Below are 27,035 nucleotides of genomic sequence, written 5' to 3' on the forward strand. Positions count from 1 at the left end.
CAAGATCCCTCTGTTCCTCCACACTGCCAAGAATCCTGCCTTTAACCCTGTAATCTGCATTCAAATTTGACCTTCCCGAATGAATCACTTCACACTTTGACAGGATGCAGAGCTGGGCTGATAAGTGTCAGATGGAGTTCAACCTGGAAATGTCCCATTGCAACCTACAACAGCCCTCCGCACCACCCACAACTCCACCAATCTTTGTGTCATCGGCAACCTTACTAACCCACACTTGCACTTCTTCAACTCATTCATAAACAATCACAAAGAGCAGAGCTCCCAAACAGATCCCTGCAGAACACCACTGGTCACTGAGCTCCAGGCTGAATATTTTACATCTGCCACCACCCTGTTTTCAATAAGCCAGCCAATTCTGTATCCAGACAGCCAACCTTCCCTGTATCCCATGTATCCTTATTTTCTGAATGAGCCTACCATAGGGGACCTTATCAAACATATTGCTAAAATTCATATACACCTCATCCACTGCTCTACCTTCATCAATGTGTTTTGTCACATCCTCAAAGAATTCAATAAGGTTTGTGAGGCATGACCTGTCCCTCACAAACCATGTTGACCATCTCTAATCAAGTCATATTTTTCTAAATAATCATAAATCCTGTCTTTCAGAATCCTCTCCAATAATTACCCACCACCGATATAAGACTGACCGGTCTGTAATTACCAGGATTATTCCTATTTCCTTTCTTGAACAAGGGAGTAACATTTGCCATCCTCTAATCATCTGGTCCTACTTCAGTGGACAGTGAGGATGCAAAGATCATCACCAAAGGAGCAGCAATTCTTTTCCCTCGCTTCCCATATTAACCTTCGGTCCCCTGGGCCAGACAGGATATACCCATCTATCCTCACATTTTTCAAATTTCCAGCACATCCTCCTCCTCAGCATTGACCTGTTGGAGCATATCAGCCTGTTCCACGGTGAACTCTCAAATGACAAGGTCCCTCTCACGAATGAATACTGAAGCAAAGTTGGTATCATCTCCGCTGTTTTCCAGTTTAGTAGAAGGTAGTTACGACATATATAATATTTATTCCTTGTGTGGAGCTAACATGTTCCTAGCTGTTGGATCAAACTCTGTCCAGCACAGAGTAAATCTTGCCCTGTGATTGGAGGATGCTAGACCATGTTGTAATACCTAATCTTCAAATGCTGCAGCAGCTGCCCTGATGGTTTTAATTGTCTCCTTGAGCCAGCGCCCAACTGGACTCGAAATGAGACTCTGTCCAGCTGATTTTGCACAGATACCATTTGCCAGTACTTAGAGTAAATCTATTGTTCTGTTGTACTTGGTATTCAGAATAGTGTTACCTGTCAGAGCTCCTGAGGAAGCTGTTCAAGTCTGCAGTGCCTTGAATTTTATGCTTTAGAACACCGAGATTGTTCTCCTCCTGCTTTCTCAAGTATTTCTTGCTTCCAGGTGAGATTTCTGGAGGGAGGCATCTAATAAAGCAGAATGCTCTTCTATGTAGCACAGGTTAAAGTCAGTAAAAGGGTTCCAAGGAAGTTGGAATCTGTACAGCTGACTGAATCTGGTGAATGGTGTGTAAATGCAGTGGCTGCTCCTTCATCAAGATGTCACTTTGATGGATGTGGCTTGCAGTAAGAAGTTGACTTTAAAATGAATAACGTTCTATTTCTAAATGTGAAGGGAGGACGGTTTTGGGTCGACCAAGGAAAACCAATGTTGGTGTAGAAGAAGAGCACAATGAGCACACCAGTCTTCTGTCTTCAGCAAGCCAGGACCTGAACTCTGATACTCCATCCCTCCCACCTTCTCCACTGGGACATTACCAAGGATTTGGACAAACACATGCAGTTCTTGCATCTCATCCCACATCTGTTCCAGAACCAAATGACTCTCTCGATAATTTAGCCAAAGCGAAAGACATTGAAGACTCCTTAAATCCGGTGCCTAACAACTCAGCATGAAGCTGATCAGGATATATACTGGTACTTCAGCTATTCACCTCCTACTCCTTTCAGGTCATTATGTTCTGTTGGTACCATAGATAATTATACTGAATAGTACGGATGATCTCTATTTGAGACTTTAATATTAGATTTCTAATACTATTATTAAGAAAGCTGATGAGGAATGAGGAGGAGTACTGACTAAATAAATTCATAAAACAATTTCATAATTTTGTGCATCTAAAGTATAACAATCTGCCAGTGATGCCAAAATATTGGTTCGAACATTATAGGATCCATCAACATGCAGAAGTCTCAAATTACTAGTTAACGAGCATTGTTAAATCTGAAGTAAATTTTAATAGTCATGTGTTACTGCAGCAACCACTTTTTTTTTTAATTTCTTGGGTTGTGGGCATCCCCAGTTAGCTAGTATCTATTACCCATCCCTTATTGCTCTTCACTGTGGTGGGGGACTACCTCCTTGAATTGCTCAAATGAAAGTCACCCGAATGAGACTAAAGCTCGTGGTCCTCTGAGACTAGAGGGAGATGACTGGTGTGATTACTGAGAATCATTATACTCGAGGTGAGGTCCAGGGTTGAGGAGGTAGGGCCTTGGTGACATTCACTGGTGTAGAAATCAAATCTATGCTGTTGGCATCAGGCTGCGTCACAAACCAGTTGTCCAGTCAACTGAGCAATGGTTTTAGGCTACACTCTCTCCATGCTGCTAAGCGGGGATTTGCAGGATTTTGACCCTGTGACAGTGAAGTAACAGCATTATACTTCCAAGTCTGGATAGTGTTTGTTCTGGACACTATGCAACTGTTCCATTGGATGTTCGAGATGGAGATGTTGGAAGGTGTTGTTCTTCATTACAAATGAATGGTATTTTTCAACCTTAAATTGCTTGAGCATTTTAACCCCTTTTTGATACAATGCTCATTTGTTAGAACTGACAAAGCAACTGTCTGTCCTTTCTACTTATCACTTGCAAACAGTAACAAAATTAAACTGATTAGGTGATAAAACTCCTGCACAAATAATGCTTGCTAGAAAATTGAAGTGAGCACAATTAAAGCAAACCAAAATTTGAACTAAAGTAGGAATTGCTAGAGAAACTTCAGTCACTGGACTTGAAACAGTAACTCTCCTTTCTCTTCTCATGCTGCCAGACCTGCTGAGTTTCTCCCACAATTTCTGTTTTTGCTAAGGAATAATAAATGTCAGGAATATGCCACACTAGGTTAAGTAGGGTGGAGCATGGCAACTAGGGTCAGTAAAGATCAGTTTTATATGATTTTTAAAAAACATACTTCATTTTTCCTGTACCAGCTGGTTACTTTTACCCATGTTTTACTGTAATTCAACCTGAATTTTAGAACATTAGCCAGTCTAAGTTTATCTGGAAATACAGGGTACCAGGGTGGGTGGGGTGGTGGGATCCCAATACTCTACATTTAACAGGCAGGACATTTTAAAAAGAAATTTGGGTTTCTTAGGTGACTTATCCACAAGATTTCAAATTTTAATATGACAGGCTTGAGTAAGCTCCAGACACATTACACAATTGCAATGCCAGGAGTTATAAATAATCTGATGTAAAGTAGAAACATTTAGCTACAGGAGAAGTTTTTTGATTTCATAGTGGACCATTTTGGCATATAATTGCTGTATTTTGGGAGTTGTGCATCATGCTTAAAGATTGATGATCCATTTGCATCTGCCAAGATCAATTTATAACCAGTGTCGGCTGGATGTGAGCAATGTAGGTAACTTGATATCCAATCAGTGTTTCTCTTTTCTTGAAAGGTTAAACACAGACGTCAAACCTGATTTCTGGAAAGAGTAATTGGAGTTTTAGAATTAGTCTTGAAGTACTCTGCCACAGGGATGCTCAAGAAAGAGAAGTTGTATTTAATGCAGAACCAGAGAATTTATAATCCACATTTTAAGAGAGGGGCTATGATGATCTTACCAGTGATGCGTACATCCCTTGGATGAATTAAGAAAATTCCTCCACTGATGGGAATTTCTACTGATAGGAAGAGCCTTACAGTGCACTCTCAGGTAAAAGGCTGTGCTAAGAGCACAAGCTTGGCGTACGGTTCACTCTAGGCCTGAGGAAGTACTGCAGTGTCTGATGTACTGTCCGTTTCGATGCTAAGTCCAAATCCAAGCTGTCCCTTTGGATGATGTAAAAGTCCCCATGACAGTTGCCACAAAAGCCCTTTGTCAAATATTGTGGTTATGAAAAGATCACTTGTACAATTTTTCAAACAAATCACTTTTAAAAGAAAACAAAACATTTATTGCATTTTATGCAGAGTCCAAAGTGTATTTTCTGTAAGACCTGACTCCAAACAATAATCACAGCTATGTGTAGCAGATCCCACTTCAGTGGCATTTCAAATTATCGACTGTCATTATATGTCAAAACATGCAATTTTGTGACTAACAGCAGGAAATGGATCCAAGTTGTATCAATCAAATTACTGAAAACAAACTGTGGCTCCTGCGTCTTTCAAGTTAGAATGGGTTGTCTCAAACAAAAAGCATGAGTACAGACAAAGTTAACTTGGCACTTGTACATTTATGAAAAGTCCTTTAGGACTGTTCCCTATCCAAAATTAATACCATTTTGACACATCAGAGCCATCTAAGCACCAAAAACTTATCAGGAGTGTTATAATGCTGGGCTGCTAAGGAAATTTAACCAATTGGAGGTTTTCGCACTAATTACTGTAATTTGGAAAAGGTACTGTAACAATTGGAAGTGTATCTTTATTCTGGAATCTGTTTTATCAAGAAGATTTATTCACCTTTCCAGAATAAAAATGGAATGATGACTATAAATATTAAACAATTAGGTTCACTGCAAGTTGAATAAATGGCCTTTATGTAAATCAAACCCAACTCTACTAAAATGTAACTGTACAATATTGAACATTCTATTCAGAAAGAATAGAAAATTTGAATTTTACTTGTTAAACTGTAACATAGCAGTTAAACCTGGAACAAAAGTTACCAATTGCTTAATAAACATGGATCATGTGAAACTGGACTCTGGTACATTTTGATTCCTTGTTAAGAACACAATTTTTAAAAAATACTTTATACAGATTGGACTAATACTTCAAGTGGTATGATTTTGCAAAATGTAAACTTTATACAGATCAATCAGTATATAGCAGTACACTCAAAATTAGTGAAGGTGGTTCTGTACTTCAATTCCATGAATGTAATTTTATTTTGTATTTTGGTCTCTATGCTGTCTCCATTTTAACCTTGTGGCCCCTGTCTCCTCTCTCAAATGTAATCCTCTTGCCTTTACTCCACTTGCATCTAAGTTTCATTTTCCCAACCTTATTTAGAAAGATACAGTCAGACAACCAAGCAAAATCAGGAGAAGTTGTGGGTGGCACGGTAGCACAGTGGTTAGCACTGTTGCCTCACAATGCCAGAGACCCGGTTCAATTCCCACCTCAGGCGACTCAGGTAGTTTGCACATTCTCCGTGTCTGGGTGGGTTTCCTCTGGGTGCTCCAGTTTCCTCCCGCAATCCAAAAATGTGCAGGTCAGGTGAATTGGCCATGGGAAATTGTCCCATAGTGTTAGGTGAAGGGGAAAGGGTCTGGGTGAGTTGCGCTTCGGCGGATCAGTTTGGACTTGTTGGGCCGAAGGGCCTGTTTCCACATTAAGTAATCTAATCTGACAAATGATTAGAACTTTTTGAGGAGGTAACAAACAGGGTAAAGGGGAATGACCAAATATGCTATATTTGGATTTTTTACATGCAGTCAGTGAAGTACTGCACATTGGGCTCATCTTAAGAGCCCTTTGTGTTGGGGTAGTATATTAGCAGGAATAGAGGATTGACGAAGGCAGAGGAGTTGGGATAAAAGGGGCAGTTTGGGATAGCAACCTATAACAAAAGGAATGTGATAGAGATTGGTGACTGAGCCACAATAATAGCCTATACATGAATATATTCAACTACATTAATATAGATTTATGACTTGGATAATGAGTTTGTGGAGAGGTGGGAAGGCAAATAGTGCGGCTAACAGTCTAACGAGGGATTTAAATGTGGGCAAAATCTTAACAGAACAATGTGGGAAAATTGAAGTTATGCACTTTCACACAGAAAATAGAGCTATATATTATTTAGGGAAAAGTGAGGTCCGCAGATGCTGGAGATCAGAGCTGAAAATGTGTTGCTGGAAAAGCGCAGCAGGTCAGGTAGCATCCAAGGAACAGGAGAATTGACGTTTCGGGCATCATTCCTGATGAAGGGCTTATGCCCGAAACGTCGAATTTCCTGTTCCTTGGATGCTGCCTGACCTGCTGCGCTTTTCCAGCAATACATTTTCAGCTATATATTATTTAGACAGACAAAGGCTTCAGAAAGATGAAAGACCAAAGGATTTGGAGTCTTCATTCTCAAAAGGCTACCAAACACATGCAACAAGTCACCAGCAAGGTCAATTGCCCTTTATTTGGAAAGTAGTGAACTGTAAAAATAGGGCTGGCTAAAACTCTACAAGCCTCTCACCAGGCCACACTTGGAATACTAACAGCAGTGGATGTCGGTTTGCTCAGTGAGCAAATCTACATCCAGAACCTCAACCTGAGCTACAAGTCTTCTCAAAACCTGCTAACGAACAGCAGTTTTGATCCCCTGAAAGAAAAATTGGTTTTTGAGGCAGTTCAGAGAAGGTTCATTAGACTGATTCTGTACATGGAAGGATTTTCTTGGGTGGAAAGACTGAGCCTGTACTCACTGGAACTAAGAAGAACGTACAGAGACCTTGACAAGGTAGATGCAAAAAGGTTGGTTCCCTTGTGGGAAGTACAGGACCAGAAGGTAGAATCTCCGTGTAAGGATTCAGACATCGAAGGCCGAGATGAGAAGGAATTATTTTCTGAGAATAATAAATCAGTGGAATTTACAGCACAAGGTTGACAAGGCTGTGCTAAGTAAATGCAAGGTTCAGGTTTGTCATCAGTATGTGAATTAAGTTACAATTGGGTTATGGTGACGTCATCAGATCAGGTATGATCTCATTGAATAACAGACCCGATGTAGTGTTCTTATTTCTCACCCTGACCAGTGTAATGTGTGCACTTTACCTTCACATTTGGAAATAGTGTATTTTCCAATTTTTGTTTGAGCTGACACCTTGGTTGATTACTTGAATTCTTATGGTAATCATAAGTTTTAGTATTCCCTTAATTCCTTCCTTTTATTACTTGTTTAATTTTGTCCACCTAATTTCTAATCTTGTTGGTGTGTTTTTATTTTCCTTCCCCAGCTTAAACTACACACTGCTAAATAGCTGTTCTGCCAATTCATCGGTTCCCATTTAGATGTGGCCCATCCTTCCAGAACAGCTTTCATTCTAACCAGAATGCCCAGTAAAATGGAAACCATCCCTTTTTAGCCAAGGAGTAAGCTCCCTAACTTTTCCTTGCTTTTAGTTTGTATCTGGAAAAGTAATTCTGAGATTACCTTCTTTTGACATCTTGCTTTCTAACCTCCTATGTAGACAGTGAGTAGATGCATCCTATCCCTTTCCAGCTTTCCACAATGCCTTAGCACTTGGGAGGCAGCAAAGCACCTGGGATTCCAAGGGTCTACAACATTGAAAACAGACTCGACCAGCCTCCAGAATTACTGCTTTTGTCTTGTGAATAATCACAGAGCTTTGCTGACCCTGTAATCCTTACTAACATCTGGGGGGGTGTGGCAAAGTTGGGACAGTTGTCCCACGTGTTAGTCAAGCAACAGCCTAATAAAGGCACACTCAGATCACACCTTGCCACCAAGTCCCAGACACCACAATTCCTGGGATTTTCCTTTCCCAACTTAGCACAGGTGGGAAGAGTTGACCTGGAAGTCATCAGTATTGTCTTTGGATCCTGTGAAATCTCATGTGGGACGAAAATGAGTAAATAAGTATCCAACATCTATGAGGGAGGAATGTGGTGGAATATTCTCCACTTGCCGAGATAAGTGTTCTAAACACTTCTCAATCAACTTGGTGGCATCCAGTCTAAAGCAACCCACCTGACTGGGACCATGTTCAACATTCATTCCCTCTACCACTATTGAGAAGTACAGACACAACCTTCATAGCTCCCTGAAACAACTCACTAGGGCTGGTTCCACCTGAGAGAAACAACAGCAGCAGGTGCATTGGAACGCCACTATCTGCAGGTTGTTTTCCAAGTCACTCACCATTAAGATGCTGGAACTCTCTCCCTGACAGCACTGTGGGCACATCTATTCCAAAGGTCTGCAGCAGTTCACCAAGGCAGCTTACCACCTCCGTTTCATCTCAAACATGGCAATAAACACAGGCACAGACAGTAACACCCATGACCCATTAACAAGTAAAACAATTACTAAAACAGCTGGTTGTCAACTGTGGAGACTTGCATTCAGTCGCATCCAGCAATTACAGAAACTATAATTGGAAGAAAAATTGCAACACAATTTTCATTACTAGCTAAACCTGTTCTGAAAAGGATTCCTTATAAAAACAACTGATTTGGAACAAAATATTTGTGCTTATTTGTTAAAAGTAACATTTAATAACTTGACAAATTAGTATCACATGATAAAATCACAGAAAATGTGATGACAATAAAGAAGCACAGAAGCATGCTTGTACAAATATACAAGATGATATTCCACACATGGCCAGTATATGCAGGGATTCACAAACATGTATTGCATTATTGAAAGTGCAGTTTGTCCAAATGTGAGTTTTGTTCTGATGAAATTAGTGGACTTTGAAGATTCTCTGGCATTATTTGAAGACGTGCAGGGAATTCTTTGATATCTAGGCCACCACTTTGTCCTCATCAAAAAGACTAAACTGGCACTTAATTTCATCTTCTGGTTACTGGTCATTTAAATTAAGTGCCACTTTTGCCTTTAACAATAATCAATCATTGTAAGTGCAGCACTAAGTATTACAGGATAGCATTCTAATATCTTTCTTCTTCTTGCGGTGTGTTTCTTTTAGCAGTGGATAGAAAAGTTTTATTTAAGTATCTTGTTTAACATTTCAGGCAATTGCCTTTCATGACCTCTGATGAGATCATGGACCTGAAATGTTCTTGCTCCATGCACGTATTCAGGCTTGCTGAGCATTTCTATGCAATTTAATTTAATTTCAGATATACAACATTGGAAGAATTTGTGTTTTGTATTGGTATTTTTTCCCCATTCAACTTGACAAATCGTTGATACTCAATAACTTATGCACTAAAATAGAGCTCCATTCAATTTACATTTTTTTTTTAAAATGAGCCCAACTTTAAAATAATAATAAAGGGAAAACACAAAGCTAGAAATCTGAAACAAAGAGTTATGTTGGAGAAACTCAGCAGGTCGGGCAACATCCATGGTGACAGAAACACTGAACATTTTGAGTCTGGTATGACAAACTGAGTATAAAATTAACTATCCGTGATTTACAATCATTGAGATACTACTTTTGTGATACTGAATTTTCAGTCTAAGTTCATCTCCTGAAATAACTTGGATTGGATTATCCAAAACAAAGGCAGCTTGCTTCCAATGGGAAGTATCGTTCCAAGTATTGAGACTGACATCCGTGTCCAGATAAATTTCATACCAAAATGGAACTGCTGTTACTCTTCCAGATGAATGTACTTGAACCTGGAATTTTAAACAGATTAACAGGAATGAGAATATGCTTCCATAAGATAGCTGAATAAACAAGTCGTTAAAATTTAACCAAATAATCTCTAATATATTTTAATACTGTATTACTCATAGTATTGTAATATTGATTAATCTTCATTGTATTTCAAATAATGCATTGAATTTACAGGGTGAGCACCGCTGCCTCTCAGCGCCAGGGTCCCAGGTTCGATTCCAGCCTCGAACACTGACTGTGTGGAGTTTGCACATTCTCCCAGTGTCTGTGTGGGTTTCCTACAGGTGCTGTGGTTTCTTCCCACAGTCCAAAAGATGGCTGTGCTAAATTGCCCACAGTGTCCAGGGATGTGCAAGTCAGATGGATTCGCTGTGGGAAATACAGGGTTAAGGGATTTGGTAGGGAGGGGTAAGTCTTGTTGGGATGCTCTTCGGATGGGGCAGTATGGACTTGTTGGGCTGAATGGCCAGTTTCCACACTGTAGAGGGATTCTATGAAGCTGTCAAAAAAACCTTCAGTGAAATCAATCATTTGTAGAGAAATCTCTTGAGACAATTTCAGAGCTTAAGATATAGACAATTACAGATATAGCCACCAATAGAGGCACAAAGGATATCAAAGATGTGTAAGGTATCAGAGCTGGGCAACTGCAGAGTTTATAGTGGCTTGCAGAGCTGGATTGGATTACAGACATAGGGCCATAAATGGATTTAACTACAAAAATGCGAATTTTGAGAAGAGTTGTAGCTCAGGTTGAGGTTTGTTCACTGAGCTGAAAGGTTCATTTCCAGGTGTTTTGTTACCTTACTAGGTAACATCTTCAGTGGACGTCAGATGAAGCAATGCTGAAAATTCCTGCTTTTTATTTATATGTTTGGGTTTCTTTGGGTTGGTGATGTCATTTCCTGTGATTAAGTCACTTCCTGTTCTTTTCTCAGGGAGTGATAGATGGGGTCTAACTCTATGTATTTGTTGAGTGTGTTCTGGTTGGAATGCCATACTTCTAGGAATTCTCGTGCATGTCTTTGTTTGGCTTGTCCTAGGATGGATGTACTGTCCCAGTCGAAGTGGTGTCCTTCCTCATCAAGATGTGAGGATCTCTCACTAGTAAAAAGTGAGGTCTGCAGATGTTGGAGATCAGAGCTGAAAATGTGTTGCTGGTTAAAGCGCAGCAGGTCAGGCAGCATCCAAGGAACAGGAAATTTCAATGTTTCGGGCATAAGCCCTTTATCAGGAATGAGGAAAGTGTGTCCAGCAGGCTAAGATAAAAGGTAGGGAGGAGGGACTTGGGGGAGGGGCGATGGAGATGTGATAGGTGGAAGGAGGTCAAGGTGAGGGTGATAGGCCGGGAGTGGGGTGGGAGGCGGAGAGGTCAGGAAGAGGATTGCAGGTTAGGAGGGCGGTGCTGAGTTCGAGGGAATCGACTGAGACAAGGTGGGGGGAGGGGAAATGAGGAAACTGGAGAAATCTGAGTTCATCCCTTGTGGTTGGAGTGTTCCCAGGCGGAAGATGAGGTGCTCTTCCTCCAACCGTCGTGTTGTTATGTTCTGGCGATGGAGGAGTCCAAGGACCTGCATGTCCTAGGTGGAGGGGAGGGGGGAGATAAAGTGTTGAGCCACGGGGTGGTTGGATTGGTTGGTCCGGGCATCCCAGAGGTGTTCCCTGAAGCGTTCCGCCCGTCTCCCCAATATAGAGGAGGCCACATCAGGTGCAGCGGATGCAATAAATGATGTGTGTGGAGGTGCAGGTGAATTTCTGGCGGATATGGAAGGATCCCTTGGAGCCTTGGAGAGAGGTAAGGGAGTAGGTGTGGGCGCAAGTTTTGCATTTCCTGCCGGGAATGGAGGTTGGGTTGGGTTGGTGGGGGTGTGGACCTGACAAGGGAGTCACGGAGGGAGTGGTATCCTCACATACAGATGAGGAAGGACAGGACTTCGACTGGGACAGCACATCCATCGTAAGCCAAGCCAAACAGAGACACGCACGAGAATTTCTAGAAGCATGGCATTCCAACTGCAACTCTCTCAACAACACGTCGACTTTGATCCCATCTACCACCCCAAGAAAAGGAACAGGAAGTGACTCCACCACAGGAAATAACGTCACCACAGGAAATGACATCACCAACCCAAAGAAACCTAAACATATAAATAGAAAGCAGGAATTTTCAGCATTGCTTCACATGAGGTCCACTGAAGATGTTACCGAGTAAGGTATCAAAACGCCTGGAAATGAACCTTTCAGCTCAGCTAGCAAACATACATCCAAAAATGTGAATTTTAAGCTTCTGTAGCACTGATAAATGAATAGGATGATAAAAATCATCCTCACTCAGACAACAACCTAAAAGGTTTTCAGATAAAATGAACCAAAGTGGGACAGAGAATGAAGTGAAATTGTTTGCATTGATATTGAACAGTCACTTTTAATATTTACACTTCATTCTCTGCGACTTGATGAATGAACCATTACTAGTATTTAATTTTCCTTTATCTCCATGCCTGGAAAACTGATTAATCATACAAAAAAAATCTGGGCTTCTCAATTATTTGGCAGATTCCATGATGAGCTGGGTTGGGTGACTGTTCTGATGGAAAATGGCGGGTCGCCTTCACATCAAACCAAATGGAAACAGTCTCTTAATGGCAGTAAGAAATAACAACTGATTTCAGTTTATTTGTTTGAAACAAGTGATGCCAAAACCATAAAATGTGTTCAAAATGAGAACAAAACCAGGAGCTAAAGTTTGACCAGCGCATGACGTAAACGTGAAAAGTGATCTTACCCTGATTTCACTACACAATTCATCAGTGATCAGGCTCATCAGATCCAGCTTTAATAGTTCCACTGGCTCACTTAATCGGATATGAGGCAGTGTGGATAAATGCAAGAACACGTGGACAGGCACCTTTAATGGGGAGAAAAGGGTCATTCAACTTATTCTAATCAAATACATCACCTACCCTGTGCATTCACTGACAAAAACAATTAAGTCAGTCTAATAGTTACACGATAAAAATACATAAAGAACCTTGAATTGGTTGATGAAAGGTGCAATATTGAACCCCAGTGTGGCTTCTTTTCCTTGGACAGCACTTTCTCGCTGTAATGTCTCAGATTCAATGAGCATTCCATATATTTTTATGCACTGAGGCAGTAACCTTCCCTCTGGTCGAAGCAGACACCTGAAACCAAGATACAAAGAATACACGTCCGCACAGTTAAATTTATGCACCAAACTTTGATAATTTACATCTTTGCAAGATCATTGGAACACAAATTAGTTTGCACTGAGCACTCTCTCAAACGTTTCGGATCTAGAAGAAAGACGGATTGAAAAAGAAAACATTCATTTTCATAAAATCAAAAATACTGTGGATACGAGAAGTCGGAAGTCAAAACAAAGTGAGAGCAAAAAATCCAACCCATCTTATAGTATCTGCGCAGAGAGAAACAGAATTATTGTTTTGAGTCATGCAAAGGTCATTAACTCTGTTTCTGTCCACAGATACTGCCAGACCAGCTGAGTTTCTCCAGTAGTTTTATAATTTCCATAACATTTTTAATGTTATAAAACCACCCAAAGCAAATCAGACAGGCATAATCACCAATATTGGATACTGAGCCACAGGAGGGATGAATGATCACCACAAGCAAGTTGGTTTTGAGAAGGAAATAGATGTTTAAGAAAGATAATTTCAGAGTGCAGGCCTTACACTATTAAATGCACAAACACCAAAACAAGAGCAAGAGATACAGGAATAGTTGGGGACTGCAGAGTTGAAAGACAGGGAGAAACAGAACCACGAGGGATTTAAACAAAATGTATGAAAATTTAAATTTGAAGCACTGGGTGAGTAGCAATAAAGATATATGGGACAGGTTAGCAGGACTTAATGCAGCAGATGCAGGCAGCGGAGTTTGGAATGAGCAGAATTTTCTGAAGAATGGTGGATGGGAGGTTGGACAGCAGAGAACTGTAATAATCTAGTCTGGATATGGTAAAGACAGTGATGAGGGGTTTAGCAGCAGGAAGGCGAGGAAGAGGTGGACAATGGTATCGAGAAGGAAGCAAGCAGTCTTTGCAACAGAGCATAAGGTACAGGCATTGGAACAAATGCCACATTATATGGCTTAGACATACCCATAAAAACATTTAAAGAAGAAAAACTGGGTCTCATGTTAAATAAGGGAATGTTCATAGGAATTTAGCATTCTTCCTGGTTGATACTGTTGTAGGTAAATTTAATTTGAAAGCTTGTGTTTATAATGTAGCAAAACAGTGTACTTTAAAGCCTTCCCTATATCAGATATTTACAATGTTTTTACATTTTACAGTACGTAGTTATGAATATAATGTTTGTGTAAATTAGAATAAATATTATAACCTTATTTGGAAAAGAATGGACTTATTTGGGACAGTTAGCTGGTTTTGTGTGGGGCAGATCTCTCTCAAATTTGAATGAGTTCTTTGTATCCTCAATCATCTTAGTCAGTTCTTCAAAGGTATAGCAGAAAGATATTCAGGGAGGTTTAATAGCCGCAGTCCTTATCTTTACATATATCATGGCATCATGATGAAGGGCTTATGCCCGAAACGTCGAATTTCCTATTCCTTGGCTGCTGCCTAACCTGCTGCGCTTTAACCAGCAACGCATTTTCAACCATCATCCACAGTCAACTTAGTCATTTTACTAGCTACTCCATCTCGAAAACGACCCTCACGATGATGCCCAAACAACTTCAGCACTGGCAATCCAGTCCTGCAATCTTGGGAACAGTTTGAATTGTACTTATTAAGATTGTTTATCCATTTGTTTGTTGTGTCTGGAAATTGTGGACCCCACCTTGAGGATTAGGAAAGGCTGCTTATAATGGCTTTTCCTAACTGCAACAGTGCACTTTCACAGCTGACTTTAGTGAAATGGCAAACGTCTCTGGAGATCAGTCGAAAATAAAGGTACTGTTTCAGAGCCTGGCCAGCTAAGTGTTTAATTGAAAGTCTTATAAAACGTATACATTTTTTTTGTAAATCTATAATAGTTGGAATGGTGAGGTGTTTTTTGTTTGACTGAGATCTTGAATTTTAATATAAAAGATAGGTATTGAGTTTTCCCAGAGCAGTGTTTTTTGAGCAGTAAGACCTCACTAATGCTGAGCTTTTGAGCCAAGTGTGGTGTGGTGTGTTTGCATATCGGGATTTTCTGGATCTGTAGAGATTGTTAAAGGGGCAGAAGTGACTTTTAGCAGAGTGATGAGCTCTTCCTTTCAGATGTGGGAGATCACAAAGCATTTCAATGTTCCTGGAGACTACATCTGCAGGAAATGTGTTTGATTGCAAATCCTGTCGGATCACATACATTGGCAGTTAGAGGCAATGAGGAATTTACAGGAGGCAGGGGTGTGATGGAAGGCAGAGAAGCCACACCGGTACAGTCAGGTAGATGGGTTACATTTCGGAAAGGTAGGAGAGATAGACAGACACTGCAGGGTCTGCTGTGGCTATCCCCATCTCAAACAAGTATGCTATCTTGGATACTGCAGGGGGTGATGCTCTCTCAGGGGAATATAGCATTGACAGCCAGGTTTCTGGTGCCTTGACTGTCTCTGTTGTAAAGAGGGGTACATCAAGTTCCAAGCGATCAACTGTGATAGGGGATTCTCTAGTCAGGGGCACAGACAGACGTTTCTACAGCCGACAGCGAGGCATCAGAATGGTGTTGACTCCCTGGTGCCAGGGTCAAGGATGACTCAGAGTTGGTGCAGAACTTTCTGAATGACAAGAATGGCCCGAGGTTGCTCTACCCATGTTGTTGATACCAACGTGTACAAGACAAGGTTCTGCACAGGATTTCAGGCAGGAGGTTTAAGATTAGGTTCTGAGGGTAGTAATATCTGGATTATTCCAGTGTGCCATGTGCTAGTCAGAGTAGGAATAGGAGGAGAGGGCAATGAATGCGTGTCTAAGGAGCTGGTGGAGACGGTATGGATTCACATTTTTGAATCATTGGGATCTCTTCTGGGGTAAAGGGGACCTGTATAAGGAGGTCAGGTTGCACCCAAATTGGAAGGGGAGATTTGCTAGTACTATTCGGGAGGCTTTAAACAAGTTGGGGATGGGTGAGGGGAACCCAAAGAGTTACCGAGAAAAGATTCAAATCTGAAGTTGGTACAGTAGATAAGGGGAGCAAGTTAAATAGTCAAGGCAGGCAAGAGTATGGCAGACAACTAAGTAAGATAGATAAATTAAACTGCATTTATTTCATTACAACATTACAAACTTAGGACTTGGTTAACATGGGACTGAGATGTCATAGCTGATACAGAAATAAAATTCAGGAAGGGACAGGACTGGCAGCTTAATGTTCCGGGGTAAAGATGCTACAGGAAGGATAGAAAGTGGGAAAAGAGAGGGTTGGCATCTTTGGTTAAGGATAGCACCGCAGGCATACTTAGGGAGGATGTTCCTGAGAGAACATCTAGTGAAGTCATATCGGTAGAACTGAGAAAGAAAGAGATGATTGCCTTATTGGGATTGTACTATAGGCTCCCCACTAGTTAGCAGGAAACTGAGAAGCAAATATGCAAGGAGGGCGGAGATATCTTCAGGATTGTAATGGAAAGCGAATTTTAACTTTCCAAACACAGACTGGGACGGCCATAGTATTAAGGGCTTGGACGGAGAGGAATTTATCAAGTGTATACAAGAAATTTTTCTTATTCAGTACGTGCATGTATTGACTAGAGAAGGAGAAAACTGGACCTATTCTTGGGAAATAAGGCAGGACCAGTGACCATAATTCAGTTTTAAAATAGTTAAAGAAAAGGATAGACCTGATCTAAATGTTAAAATTCCAAATTGGAGTGAGGTCAACTTTTATGGTATTAGGTTGAATTTTCAAAAGTTGATTGGGGGAAAGCTGTTCATAGGTTGGATGGTTAGAAAATGGAAGGTCTTCAACAAGGAGATAACGAGAATTCAAAGCCAGTACGTTCCTGTTAGTGCGAAGGGCAAGGCTGGTAGGTGTATAGCATGCTAGATGACTTCACAAATTGAGGATCTGTTCAAGAAAAAGGAGGCATACGTCAGGTGCTGACAGCTGAGACGGGGTGATTCCCTAGTTCGCTAGAGCAGCATAAGGGCAATAGGACCATACTTAGGAGGGAAATCAGAATGGTTAGAAGGGGACAAGAGATAGCTTTGCCAAACAGGGTTAAAGAGAATCCAAAGAAATTTTACAAATATATTAAGGACAAAAGAATAAGTAGGAAGAGAATAAGGCTCTTTAACGATCAATAAGGCCATCTGTGTGGAAACACAGGAGATGGGTGTGACAGTCAATAAATATTTTGCATCATTATTTAGTATGGAGAAAGACATGGAAGGTAGGAAACTTGGGGAAATAAACAGATGTCTTGAAAAGTCTCCATATTACAGAAGAGGGAGTTCTGAAGGTCTTAAAACACATCAAGGTAGATAAATGCCTTGGAACTAATAAGGTTCACCCCAGAGCTTTGTGGGACGTTAGGGCAAAGATTGTGGAGCCCCTTGCTGAGATACTTGCATCATCGACAGCCTGGGTAAGGAGATGTTTGGGAATTATAGACCAGTGAGCCTGATGTCAATGGTGGGTAAATTGTTGGAGGGGATTCTGAGGGACAGATTTACATCCATTTGGAACAGCAAGGACTGATAAGTGATAGTCAATACAGCATTGTGCATGGGAAATCATGTCTCACTAATTTGACAGTTTTTCGAAGAGGTGACATAGAAAACTGAAGGAGCAGATGCATTGTCTATGTGGGCTTCAGTAAGGCATTCAACAAGGTTTCGCATGGTACACTGGTTAGTAAGGTTAGGTCACATGGAATCAAAGGGGATCTACTCAATTGGCTTAAAGGTAGAAGATGCAGTATGATGGTGGAGGTTTGTTTTTTTTCCCAAGACTGGAGGCCTGTGACCGACGGTGTGCCACAAGGATCGGTGCTGGGCCCACTGATTTTCATTTGATTTGGAAGTGAACTTGGGAGTTTTGGTTAGTAAGTTTGCAGATGACACCAAAATTGGTGGTGTAGTGGATGGTGAGAAAGGTCATCTCAGAGTACAATAGGATCTTGATCAGATGGGCCAAAGGGCTGAGGAGTGGCAGATGGATTTTAATTTAGATAAATGTGAGGTGCTGCATTTTGGTAATGCAGACCAGAGCAGGACATACATAGTTAAAAGCAGGGCCCTGGGAAGTGTTGTCAAACAAAGAGACCTAGCAGTGCAGGTGCATAGTTCCTTGAAAGTGGTGTCGTAGGTAGACAGGGTTGTGAAGGCGTTTGGTACACTTGCCTTTATTGGTCAAATCATGGAGTGTAAACGTTGGGGTGTCGTGTTGCAGCTGTACAGGACATTGGTGAGGCCACTTTTAGAATACTGCCTTCAATTCTGGTCTCTCTGCTGCATGAGAGATGTTGTTAATCTTGAAAGGAATCAGAAAAGATTTACAAGGATGTTGCTGGAGGATTTGAGCTGTAGGGAGGCACTGAATAAGCTAGGGCTTTTTCTCCCTGGAGCGTCAGAAGTTGAAGGATCTTACAGAGGTTTATAAAATCACAAGGGGCATGGACATGGTGAATAGCCAAGGTCTTCTTCCCAGGGTAGGGGAGTTGAAAACTAGAGGGCATGGGTTTAAAGGTGAGAGGGGAAAGACTTAAGAGAGACCCGAGGGGCAATCTTTTCACACAGTGGGTGATGCATGGATGGAATGAAATGCCAGAGCAGATGGTGGAGGCTGGTACAATTGCAGAAGAACCTCGATTATCTAAATGACATGGGCAGGGAGTATTTTGTTCAGATAATTGAATGCCGGATAACACAGTTTAGCCAAGCATCAGGACCTTGCAAACTTGTTCAGATAAACGGAATTGCAGATATTTGAATGCTGGATAATCGAGGTTTCTCTGTACAACATTTGAAAGGCATCTGGATGGGTACATCGGTCGGCATGGGCGAGTTGGAGCAAAAGATCTCATCTTTAAGCCTCTATAACATACTAAGTTTGGTTAGTGACAGCAATTTACAATTTAAGTAAATGAATGGCAATATTGATTTTTTAAAAAACTGCATCAACCCTTACTCATTTCAGGTTTTAGAGTGCACAAATATATAACCCAAAGAACAAAAGCTCAAACATCCCCACTACATCTATGAACTTTTACAGATTAGATCAAACTGGGATTATCCATGGAGATTCTCTCTCTCTCATTGTTACAGCAACAGGGACTTTACTGCTTAATCAGATTTTGGGTTTGGTTTTATTTTATAATTACAGAAAATCTGACATACCTAGCCAGAGTTGCTTTCTCCACCAAACCTTGTCGGATGAGTCCACATACCTCGATAGCATCGAGAATAATCACACTCCACAACTTGCCCGACTGAGGTCGTTGTAATAGTGTAGAGTCATCCTCCAGGTAATTATGCCAAAACTCCAACAGATCTTTTGAAATGTCATTAGATTCTGCTAGAGCACATAATGCAGCCTGTTGCTGAACTTTTTCTAAGGAACTGAAAACTTTAACAGTTCTTAACTTGGCAGCAACCAAAGGCAAAATGGAGAAACCTTCCGAAACATCCAACACACACAATATGTCAGAGGTTAGATCTGAAGAGCTTTGACCATTAGAATTTTCACAATTCATATCTGCACTCCTGTCATCTATTGTCTGTGAGAAACAGACTCCATCGTCCATTGATGTTAATGAAGACAATATATTGTCCAAGGCAGACTTGAAACGCTCGTTGTATTGTGTGTTATTGAGACGAGCTATTTCAGAAGATTCAAGCATACATTTTAGAAGGTTTGTTTTCGATTTACTTGTGGTCTGAAGGTTGGCCAAAGCATCACAAAGTTCAGCTTCACTTGCAAGACTGCTATTCTGACCACTCATGGTATTCACTTCAATTTCCATCCTGAGTTCATGGCTTAATATGGCAACAGTGTGAAAAACCAGGTAGGCGTTATTGCAGGAAACATCAACGATTAGAGTATTACCAGGTTTAACAAACTGGCCTAAAACAGGAAAGAAACAATGAGAACAATGTAAATAAAGACTCATGCACTTTTACAAAATGTATTAATAGAACATACATTCAACATGAATTTGGAGCAGGAGTAGGCCACTCTGCCCCTCGAGCCTGCTGTAACTGTAGTTGATCTGATTACTCTATATTCCTGTCTACCCAACATAACCTTTCACTGGCTTGCTAATCAAGAGTCTACCTATCCCTACCTTAAAATTATTCAAGGATTCTGCTTCTACAACCTTTTCAGGTACAGCATTCCAAAACTTCATTACCCTGAGAGAAATGAAATCAGTCCTTATCCCTGTCTCAAATCAGTGATCCTTCATTTTGAAACAACGATATCCAGCTCTACATTCTCCCAAAAAAAGTTACCTTTTCCACATCTACCTTGTTGAGACCTCTCTGAATTATAAGTGTTTCAATTGAAGTCACACCTGATTTTTTTAAACTCCAGCATATACTTGCCTATCCTATCCAATCTTCCCTTATCCAAACTTGATTGAGCTTTTTGAAGAAGTAACCAAAAACATTGATGAGGGCAGAGTGGTAACTGTTGTTTATATAGGTGAACTTGCTAATTAGATACAAAATTGGCTTGATGGTAGGAGACAGTAGTGATGGAGGGTTGTTTTTGGATTGGATTGGAGACCTGTGACCAGCAATGTTCAACAGGGATTGGTGCAGGGTCCACTTTTACTCGTCATTTATATAAAACAGTTTGGATGAGAATATAGGAGGGCACGGTCAGGAAGTTTGCAGGTGACATCAAAATTGCTAGACAGTGAAGAAAGTTTACAAAGAAATCTTGATCAATTGGGTTAATGGGCTAAGGAGCGGAAATGGAGTTTCATTTGGATAAACGTGAGGTATTGCATTTTAGTAAAGCAAGCAAAAGCAGGACTTCTACAATTAACGGTAGGGCCCTAGGTCATGGTGTAGAAGATTAACCGAGGAGTTCATGTACATAGTTCTTTGTAATTTGCATCGCATGTAGACAGGGTGGCGAAGGCTTAGTATGCTTGCCTTCATTGCTCAGACCTTCGAGTATAGGAGTAGGGACGTCATGTTGAGGCTCGACTGGATGTGAGTGAGGCCTTTTCTGGAGTACTGTGTGCAGTCTGGTCCCCCTGTTCCCTACTATAAGTAGTATGTTATTGAATTGAAGAGGGTTCAGAAAAGATTTACCAGAACATTGCCAGGAATGGAGAGTTTGAGTTATAAAAATAAGCTGGGCCATTTTTACTGCAGTGTAGGAACCTCGGGGTGACATTATAGAGGCTATAAAATAATGAGGAGCACAGGTAAGGTGAATAGCAAGGGTCTTTTCCCTAGGATGGAGGAGTTCAAAACGAGGGGACATCTTTTTTAGGACAGGAAAAAGACAAAGGGCAATGTTTTTTACAGAGTGGTTCGTGTGTGGAATGAACCACCAGAGGAATTGATGGATGCAGGTAGAGTAACAACATTTAAATGACATTCAAATAAGTCCATGATTAGGAAAGATTTGGAGGGATCTGGGCTAAGGCCAGGCAAGCAGGACTGGTTTAGTTTGGGAACATGGTCAGCATGGACGGGTTGGACCAAAGGGTCGGATTCCATGTTGTATAATTCGATCACTCAACCAACATACTCATTACATTTAATCTAACAAACCTTCTCTTTGCTTTCAATGTATTTACATCTTTCTTAAATAAAGAGATTATACGCTATGCTCCAGATGTGGAAGCACCCACGTCCTGTTAACAGAAGCAAAACCTCCCTCTTGTTGTCTTCAACATTCAACTCACAATAAATTATAACATTCTATTAGCATTCCTAATTACATGCTATACCTGAATATTAATCTTTTGAGACTCTCAAATTAGGATAACCAGATCGCTCTGCATCTCAGTACTGTGGTCGTTCTCCATTTAGGTAGTTAACTTTTATTCTTCCTGCCAAAGTGGACAACTACATATTTTCTCACATTATAACCTATTGAGGACATTTTGCTTACTCACATAATGCATCTATATTGGTTTTCAGCCTTCTTAGGTCTCTTTCACATCAATCTTTGTGTCAACAACAAATTTAACTACCATACCTTCTGGCCCTTCATCTAAGCCGTAAATATAACCTGCAAATAAGTGAGGCCCCACAACAGGGCGCTTTGGCACCTGATTCATTACATCTTGCCAACCAGAAAATTAACTACCGATGTCTACTTCTTTTCCTACTAGCTAGGAAATTTTCTAGCCATTTCAAGGCATTACCTTTAGACCATCTTCCACAATGGCCTTAAATGTGCTTCGAGTGTGTTCTGAAAATATACGTACAGTACACGCACCGCTTCACCCTTCTCCATTACACACCTCACTCCTACTAAAACAACTCCAATAAATTGGACAAACAGAATTTCCCCTTGAACAACCATACTGAGTCTACCTGACTGTCCTGAACATTTTGAAGTGTCCTGCTATAATGGACCAGGCCAGACCCCCTTTTGGAGAAAGTAGCCCAGATCCTAACTTTGCCAATTGTTTTAAGTAGGTGTAAGGTGGATAGTCCAGGAGAGATGACCACTTCATTTTAAAAACAGCATTTATTTACAAGCTTACTAAATGAAACACAAACAAAAGAGAACAGAATACAGAATAACTTAACCTACCCGAAAACCCAATGGCTCATCCCAACTTAATCTGTTCCAAATACCTCTCGGCACAAAAGGGAAAATCACAGGGTTTTACCAGAGAGAGAGTGTGTGTGCGTGTGCGAGAGAGAGAGAGAGAGAGAGAGAGAGGGAGGGAGAGAGAGCGAGCGAGCGAGCGAGCAGAATGGAGCACTCCCTCCCATAGAGCTGTGACTTGGGTCACCAGCCTCAAATTGCCTGACTGCTTTCAGTGAATGGCCAGGCTGCCACAACCCAAACCAAACCAGAGAAAGACTTAGCTGGGAGAACCGGCCAATCCCCTTTTATTGTGCAAGCAATTTTTTTAAAACTTGAAACCCCTTTGCCTGAGGCAGTATCTGTCAGCTACAATCAAACTGGCCCCAAAACCTATCCAAGCCAGACTTTATGGACTGACTGCTTTTACGACCTCTCTGGAAAAATAACCTAAGGGCAACATAACCTTGTTCAAGGAGCAGCATCATTGCAATAGTCACAGCTGTCCAGCATGGAAACAGTCCACTTGGTCCAACTCATCAATGTTGACTAGATATCCTAAATTAATCCAGGGCCATTTGCCAGCATTTGGCTAATATAGCTCTAAACATTTCCTGTTCATAAATCCATCCAGATGCCTTTTAAACGTTGCAATTGTAAGTCTGCACCACTTCCTCTGGCAGCTCATTCCAAACATGTACCACCCTCTGTGAAAACATTGCTCCTTCGGTCCCTTTTAAATCTTTCCCCCCACCTTAAGCCTATGCCTACTAGTTTTAGTCTTCCCTACCCTGGGGAAAAAGGCCGCTTTATTAATAGTTTGTAGCATCTTTTCTATGATAGATATTAGCTAACTTAGTCTACATTAACTCCCAATCCAGAAATCTGATATGTCAAACCATGCCCGAACCTTCCCTCCCAATCCTCAACTTTCTAATAACAAATGCCTTGCGCTTCTGACTTTTTTCATCCGAATTCTGGCACCCATTCTTTTTGAGGGGTAAATCCGGAGCCTGGAATTTTGTCACAAAACCACAATACCTGGAAATACTCAGCAGGTTGGGCAGCATCTGTAAAGAGAAATCAAGAGTTAACGTTCGGGTCCGGTGACTCCCTTAGAACTCAGAGGCTGCCAGACCTGCTGAGCTTTTCCAGCAACGTCTGGCTTTGTTTCTGATTTACATCATCTGTATTTCTTCCAGTTTTTACCCGGGAATTTTGTCCCTCTGCCTCTCGGTTCTCCAGAAAGCCTCGCTCTTTGAACAAATTTTTGATTACCTGTTCTAATATTTCCTTATCTGTGACAACTTTTGTCCAATAATTCTCCTGTGATGATGTCTCACTACATTAAAGATATTACCATAAATACACACCATAAATGTTGTTATATCAGGGCTAGATACTTAAAATGCTGTTTGTTTCATTCCGTAATATACAAAGCAATAGATTACGTATCTGATTTGAAAAATAAACTTTTAATAAACAGATTCTGAAACTTACAACACCAGAGGCCATTCAGGCCATCATGCCTGTACTAGCTGATTGAAAGGGATGTCTGATTTGCATACCACAGATACCTAATACCATCCTGAAAACAAGCACACTGAAGAACCTGAACGTTTCTATGGTATCTTATTCCATTGCCCTTGAGTAAGTGTAGCTCAGACCTTAAAAACAACTTGTGTCAAAACAGTCTGTTTCTTTCCCTTCCTGTTCTTTTTCCAAATATTTTAACCAATGATCTCTGCTCAAGGACCACTTTATCAGAGGAGGGAGTTTCGCCCTTCCTGCTCAATCGAAATTCTCTATTTTTGAATATTTGTCACTCAAAAATTTATAATTCAACAAAGATTTTAGGGCAAATTAATGGCAACTTTATGTTGTCACTATATCACACTTACCAAGCCCACCCTGTACAGGATACACTGCCTGCTCCCAGCAGGTTTCTTCATCAGGGCCAGTGGAGAGACTTATATCTTCATCTAACTGCAGGACAAACCAGGCTACAATAGCATCCAGCACACCCTCCTTAACGACTGGCAGACAAAGTCGACAAGGTTTCCTGGTGGACAATTCCTCTAATTCCTAACATAATACACAAAAATTATGGTCACAAATTGTTGTGGACTTCATAGCCTGTCATGTACAGTTTTGTCAAAAGACCTTTTTAAAATCATGATAAAGGAAGGAGTTTTTTTTCAAAACTAATAATACTATTCACAGACAAAACAGAAATTGCTGGAGAAACCGAGGTGTGGTAACATCTGTGGAGAGACAGCAGAGTTAACATTTTGAAAAGTTCCACTTCTGAAGAATGTTCACTGAACTCAAAACATATACTCTACCTTCTCTCCTCAGATGCTGCCAGACCTGCTGAGTTTCCCAACAATTTCTGTTTTTGTTTCAGATTTCCAGTATCCGTAGTTCTTTATTATATAAAATTATTCATAGGCAGAGTTTCAATTTGGTGAAGTAGCCCAGAAGCAGACTTTTTGTGCTTACTCTCGAGAATTTCTTAGCAGTGACAGAGAAGAACATTAAATAACTACATACTACACTTTCGAGGGTTACCTGCCTTCTTCAAGAACTTATCAGAAGCTTACACATGTGCAGTCCAGAATTTTCGGAGCATAATGCTCAGAATAGCTTAAATGCAGTTTCATTGCAGCTCCCAATAAAAAGTGCAAAGATCTTGCGCATCATCCAGCCAGGTAATTCTCTGGCCAAATGAGGGGGGAATCTATGTAAAATATGTTTTATGGCTAGCCCATTGCTTTCCTGCTAACTCCTGAATTTGCCCTCACTGTGGTGGGGTTGACAAGCAACAAAATCAGCTGACCACCAACCATACGCAAATAAATAATTAAGGGTCTACTGAGGGCAGTCAAGCAGAAGTGGGTAGCCTGTCCTTTCAAAAGGAAACTTAGAATAGCAGGCAAGGAGTCAGTAACGTCACCCGCCCAGTACACCCATGCCTTCCATTCCACCTGCACTGCAAACAACCACCCATCCCCCCCTACCATCACCACCTGACCTCTCTCACTAGATATGTCTGATCCCTCCATACTAATACCTCAGACTGAACTTACTCAAGGACCCAATGGGGCCTTTATGGGCTTGCCTGTAGATGCAACAGCACCCATTACCTAGCTCTGATTTTCTGATCAGCTGGCAGCTCTCAAGAGCAGGACTTTCTCCCACCGAGGGACAGAGTCCACTCTACATTTGTTAACATCACTCACACTGGAATTTTTAGTCAGGAGGTGGGAGTAGATACCCCCATAAATGACATGTTACCTGTCTAGTACCCTCTTAACACTGGAAATATTTACTGTTTATACCACATTGTCTGTCCAACTGAAATGTTCACAAGTTCTAATATAAGTTCATACCCACCACTAGTTTCAATGAGAGCACAAACTGGAGCTGATACTTCATGGAGAAAGTGAGGACTGCAGATGCTGGAGATCAGAGCTGAAATTGTGTTGCTGGAAAAGCGCAGCAGGTCAGGCAGCATCCAAAGAGCAGGAGAGTCGGCGTTTCGGGCATGAGCCCTTCTTCAGGAATGAGGAAAGTGTGACACACTTTCCTCATTCCTGAAGAAGGGCTCATGCCCGAAACATGGACTCTCCTGTTTCTTGGAAGCTGCCTGACCTGCTGCACTTTTCCAGCAACACAGTTTCAGCTCTGATACTTCATGGGTCAGGCTCTGATGCTTTGATTGTGGGAACCCATTGACTTTCGTGTGGGATCAGTGAAGTTATTGTATTGTTTAAAAATAAATTTAGGTATACAACGTCTTTGATCAGATAATTAGATAACCTTGGGTGACAAATTTATTGTGTAACAATATTGAAGCTAACAACAAACTAACAAACATTACACATTCATACACCAAGCCCAATTCTTCTCACAACCCAATCTACTATAACGTTCTGAACATTTGGGAAAATAAGACAATTGGCACAAACATACAAAACAAAAGGTTTGCAATAACAAGTAATTTGGAGCAAGCAAGCTTTAAACTTCGAATGTTTTTTTTGGCTAAGCCATCGTGGAATTATTGCTCATACCTGTGGATTATTGAAATCTATGGTCAAAGCCTGAAAATGGTCAGTCAATGGCGTGTATCCACCTGGAACCTGCCTCATCCTCTCAGTGGTGTATGGTTCAGATGTATCATCAACACAGGATTCATTGCTAACAGGGCTGTACCATGTTATTGTTTCATTCAAGTGCAATCCACCAGCCTCATTCAAGCAAACCCTGCCAAACAGGCCATCAAGAATAAACTGTTATGCCAAATTCACTCCTGACCTTTCTGCAAATATTTTGTATTAACATTGCTTTATAGTATGTGTACAGTTTTCAAATTCCTTTAGTCCTGTGAGAATTACAATTATAACACCAGACTAAGGCAATTTTTATTTTAAAGTCAGCACAGTTTTATGAAAGGTAAATCATGTTTGACTAATTTGCTAGAGTTCTTTGAAGATGTAACAAGGAATATGGATAATGGAGATCCTGTAGATGCAGTATAATTAGATATCCAGAAGGCATTTGATAAGTTGCTTCACAAAAGGTTAATATGTAAGGAAAGGTCCCATGGTGTTGGGATAATTTATTCAGACAAACCAGGGAACTATAGACCAGTGAGCCTGACCTCGGTGGTGGGCAAGTTG

The 27,035-nt window shown here is 40.9% G+C and overlaps 2 protein-coding genes across 5 annotated transcripts in view; one reads left to right on the forward strand and one right to left on the reverse strand.

Moving 5' to 3' along the window:
- tmem184c (transmembrane protein 184C) overlaps positions 1 to 5,005 on the forward strand; it is a 47,680-nt gene extending 42,675 nt beyond the window's left edge. For both annotated transcript variants that reach the window (XM_060827220.1, XM_060827230.1), the window contains exon 10: positions 1,677 to 5,005. In XM_060827220.1, coding sequence (XP_060683203.1) covers positions 1,677 to 1,957 — 281 coding nt within the window. In that variant the 3' untranslated portion in view covers positions 1,958 to 5,005. The remainder of the gene's footprint in view (positions 1 to 1,676) is intronic.
- Positions 5,006 to 8,547: 3,542 nt separating this feature from the next.
- Positions 8,548 to 27,035, reverse strand: part of prmt9 (protein arginine methyltransferase 9) — a 49,924-nt gene continuing 31,436 nt past the window's right edge. For all 3 annotated transcript variants that reach the window (XM_060827243.1, XM_060827254.1, XM_060827263.1), the window contains 6 exons: positions 26,427 to 26,619; positions 24,255 to 24,438; positions 18,969 to 19,695; positions 12,666 to 12,819; positions 12,420 to 12,542; positions 8,548 to 9,633 (listed from right to left, as the gene is read on the reverse strand). In XM_060827243.1, the coding sequence (XP_060683226.1) occupies positions 9,415 to 9,633; positions 12,420 to 12,542; positions 12,666 to 12,819; positions 18,969 to 19,695; positions 24,255 to 24,438; positions 26,427 to 26,619 (1,600 nt within the window). In that variant the 3' untranslated portion in view covers positions 8,548 to 9,414. The remainder of the gene's footprint in view (positions 9,634 to 12,419; positions 12,543 to 12,665; positions 12,820 to 18,968; positions 19,696 to 24,254; positions 24,439 to 26,426; positions 26,620 to 27,035) is intronic.

Source organism: Hemiscyllium ocellatum, chromosome 1 (assembly GCF_020745735.1).
Source record: "Hemiscyllium ocellatum isolate sHemOce1 chromosome 1, sHemOce1.pat.X.cur, whole genome shotgun sequence".
NCBI lineage: Eukaryota > Metazoa > Chordata > Chondrichthyes > Orectolobiformes > Hemiscylliidae > Hemiscyllium > Hemiscyllium ocellatum.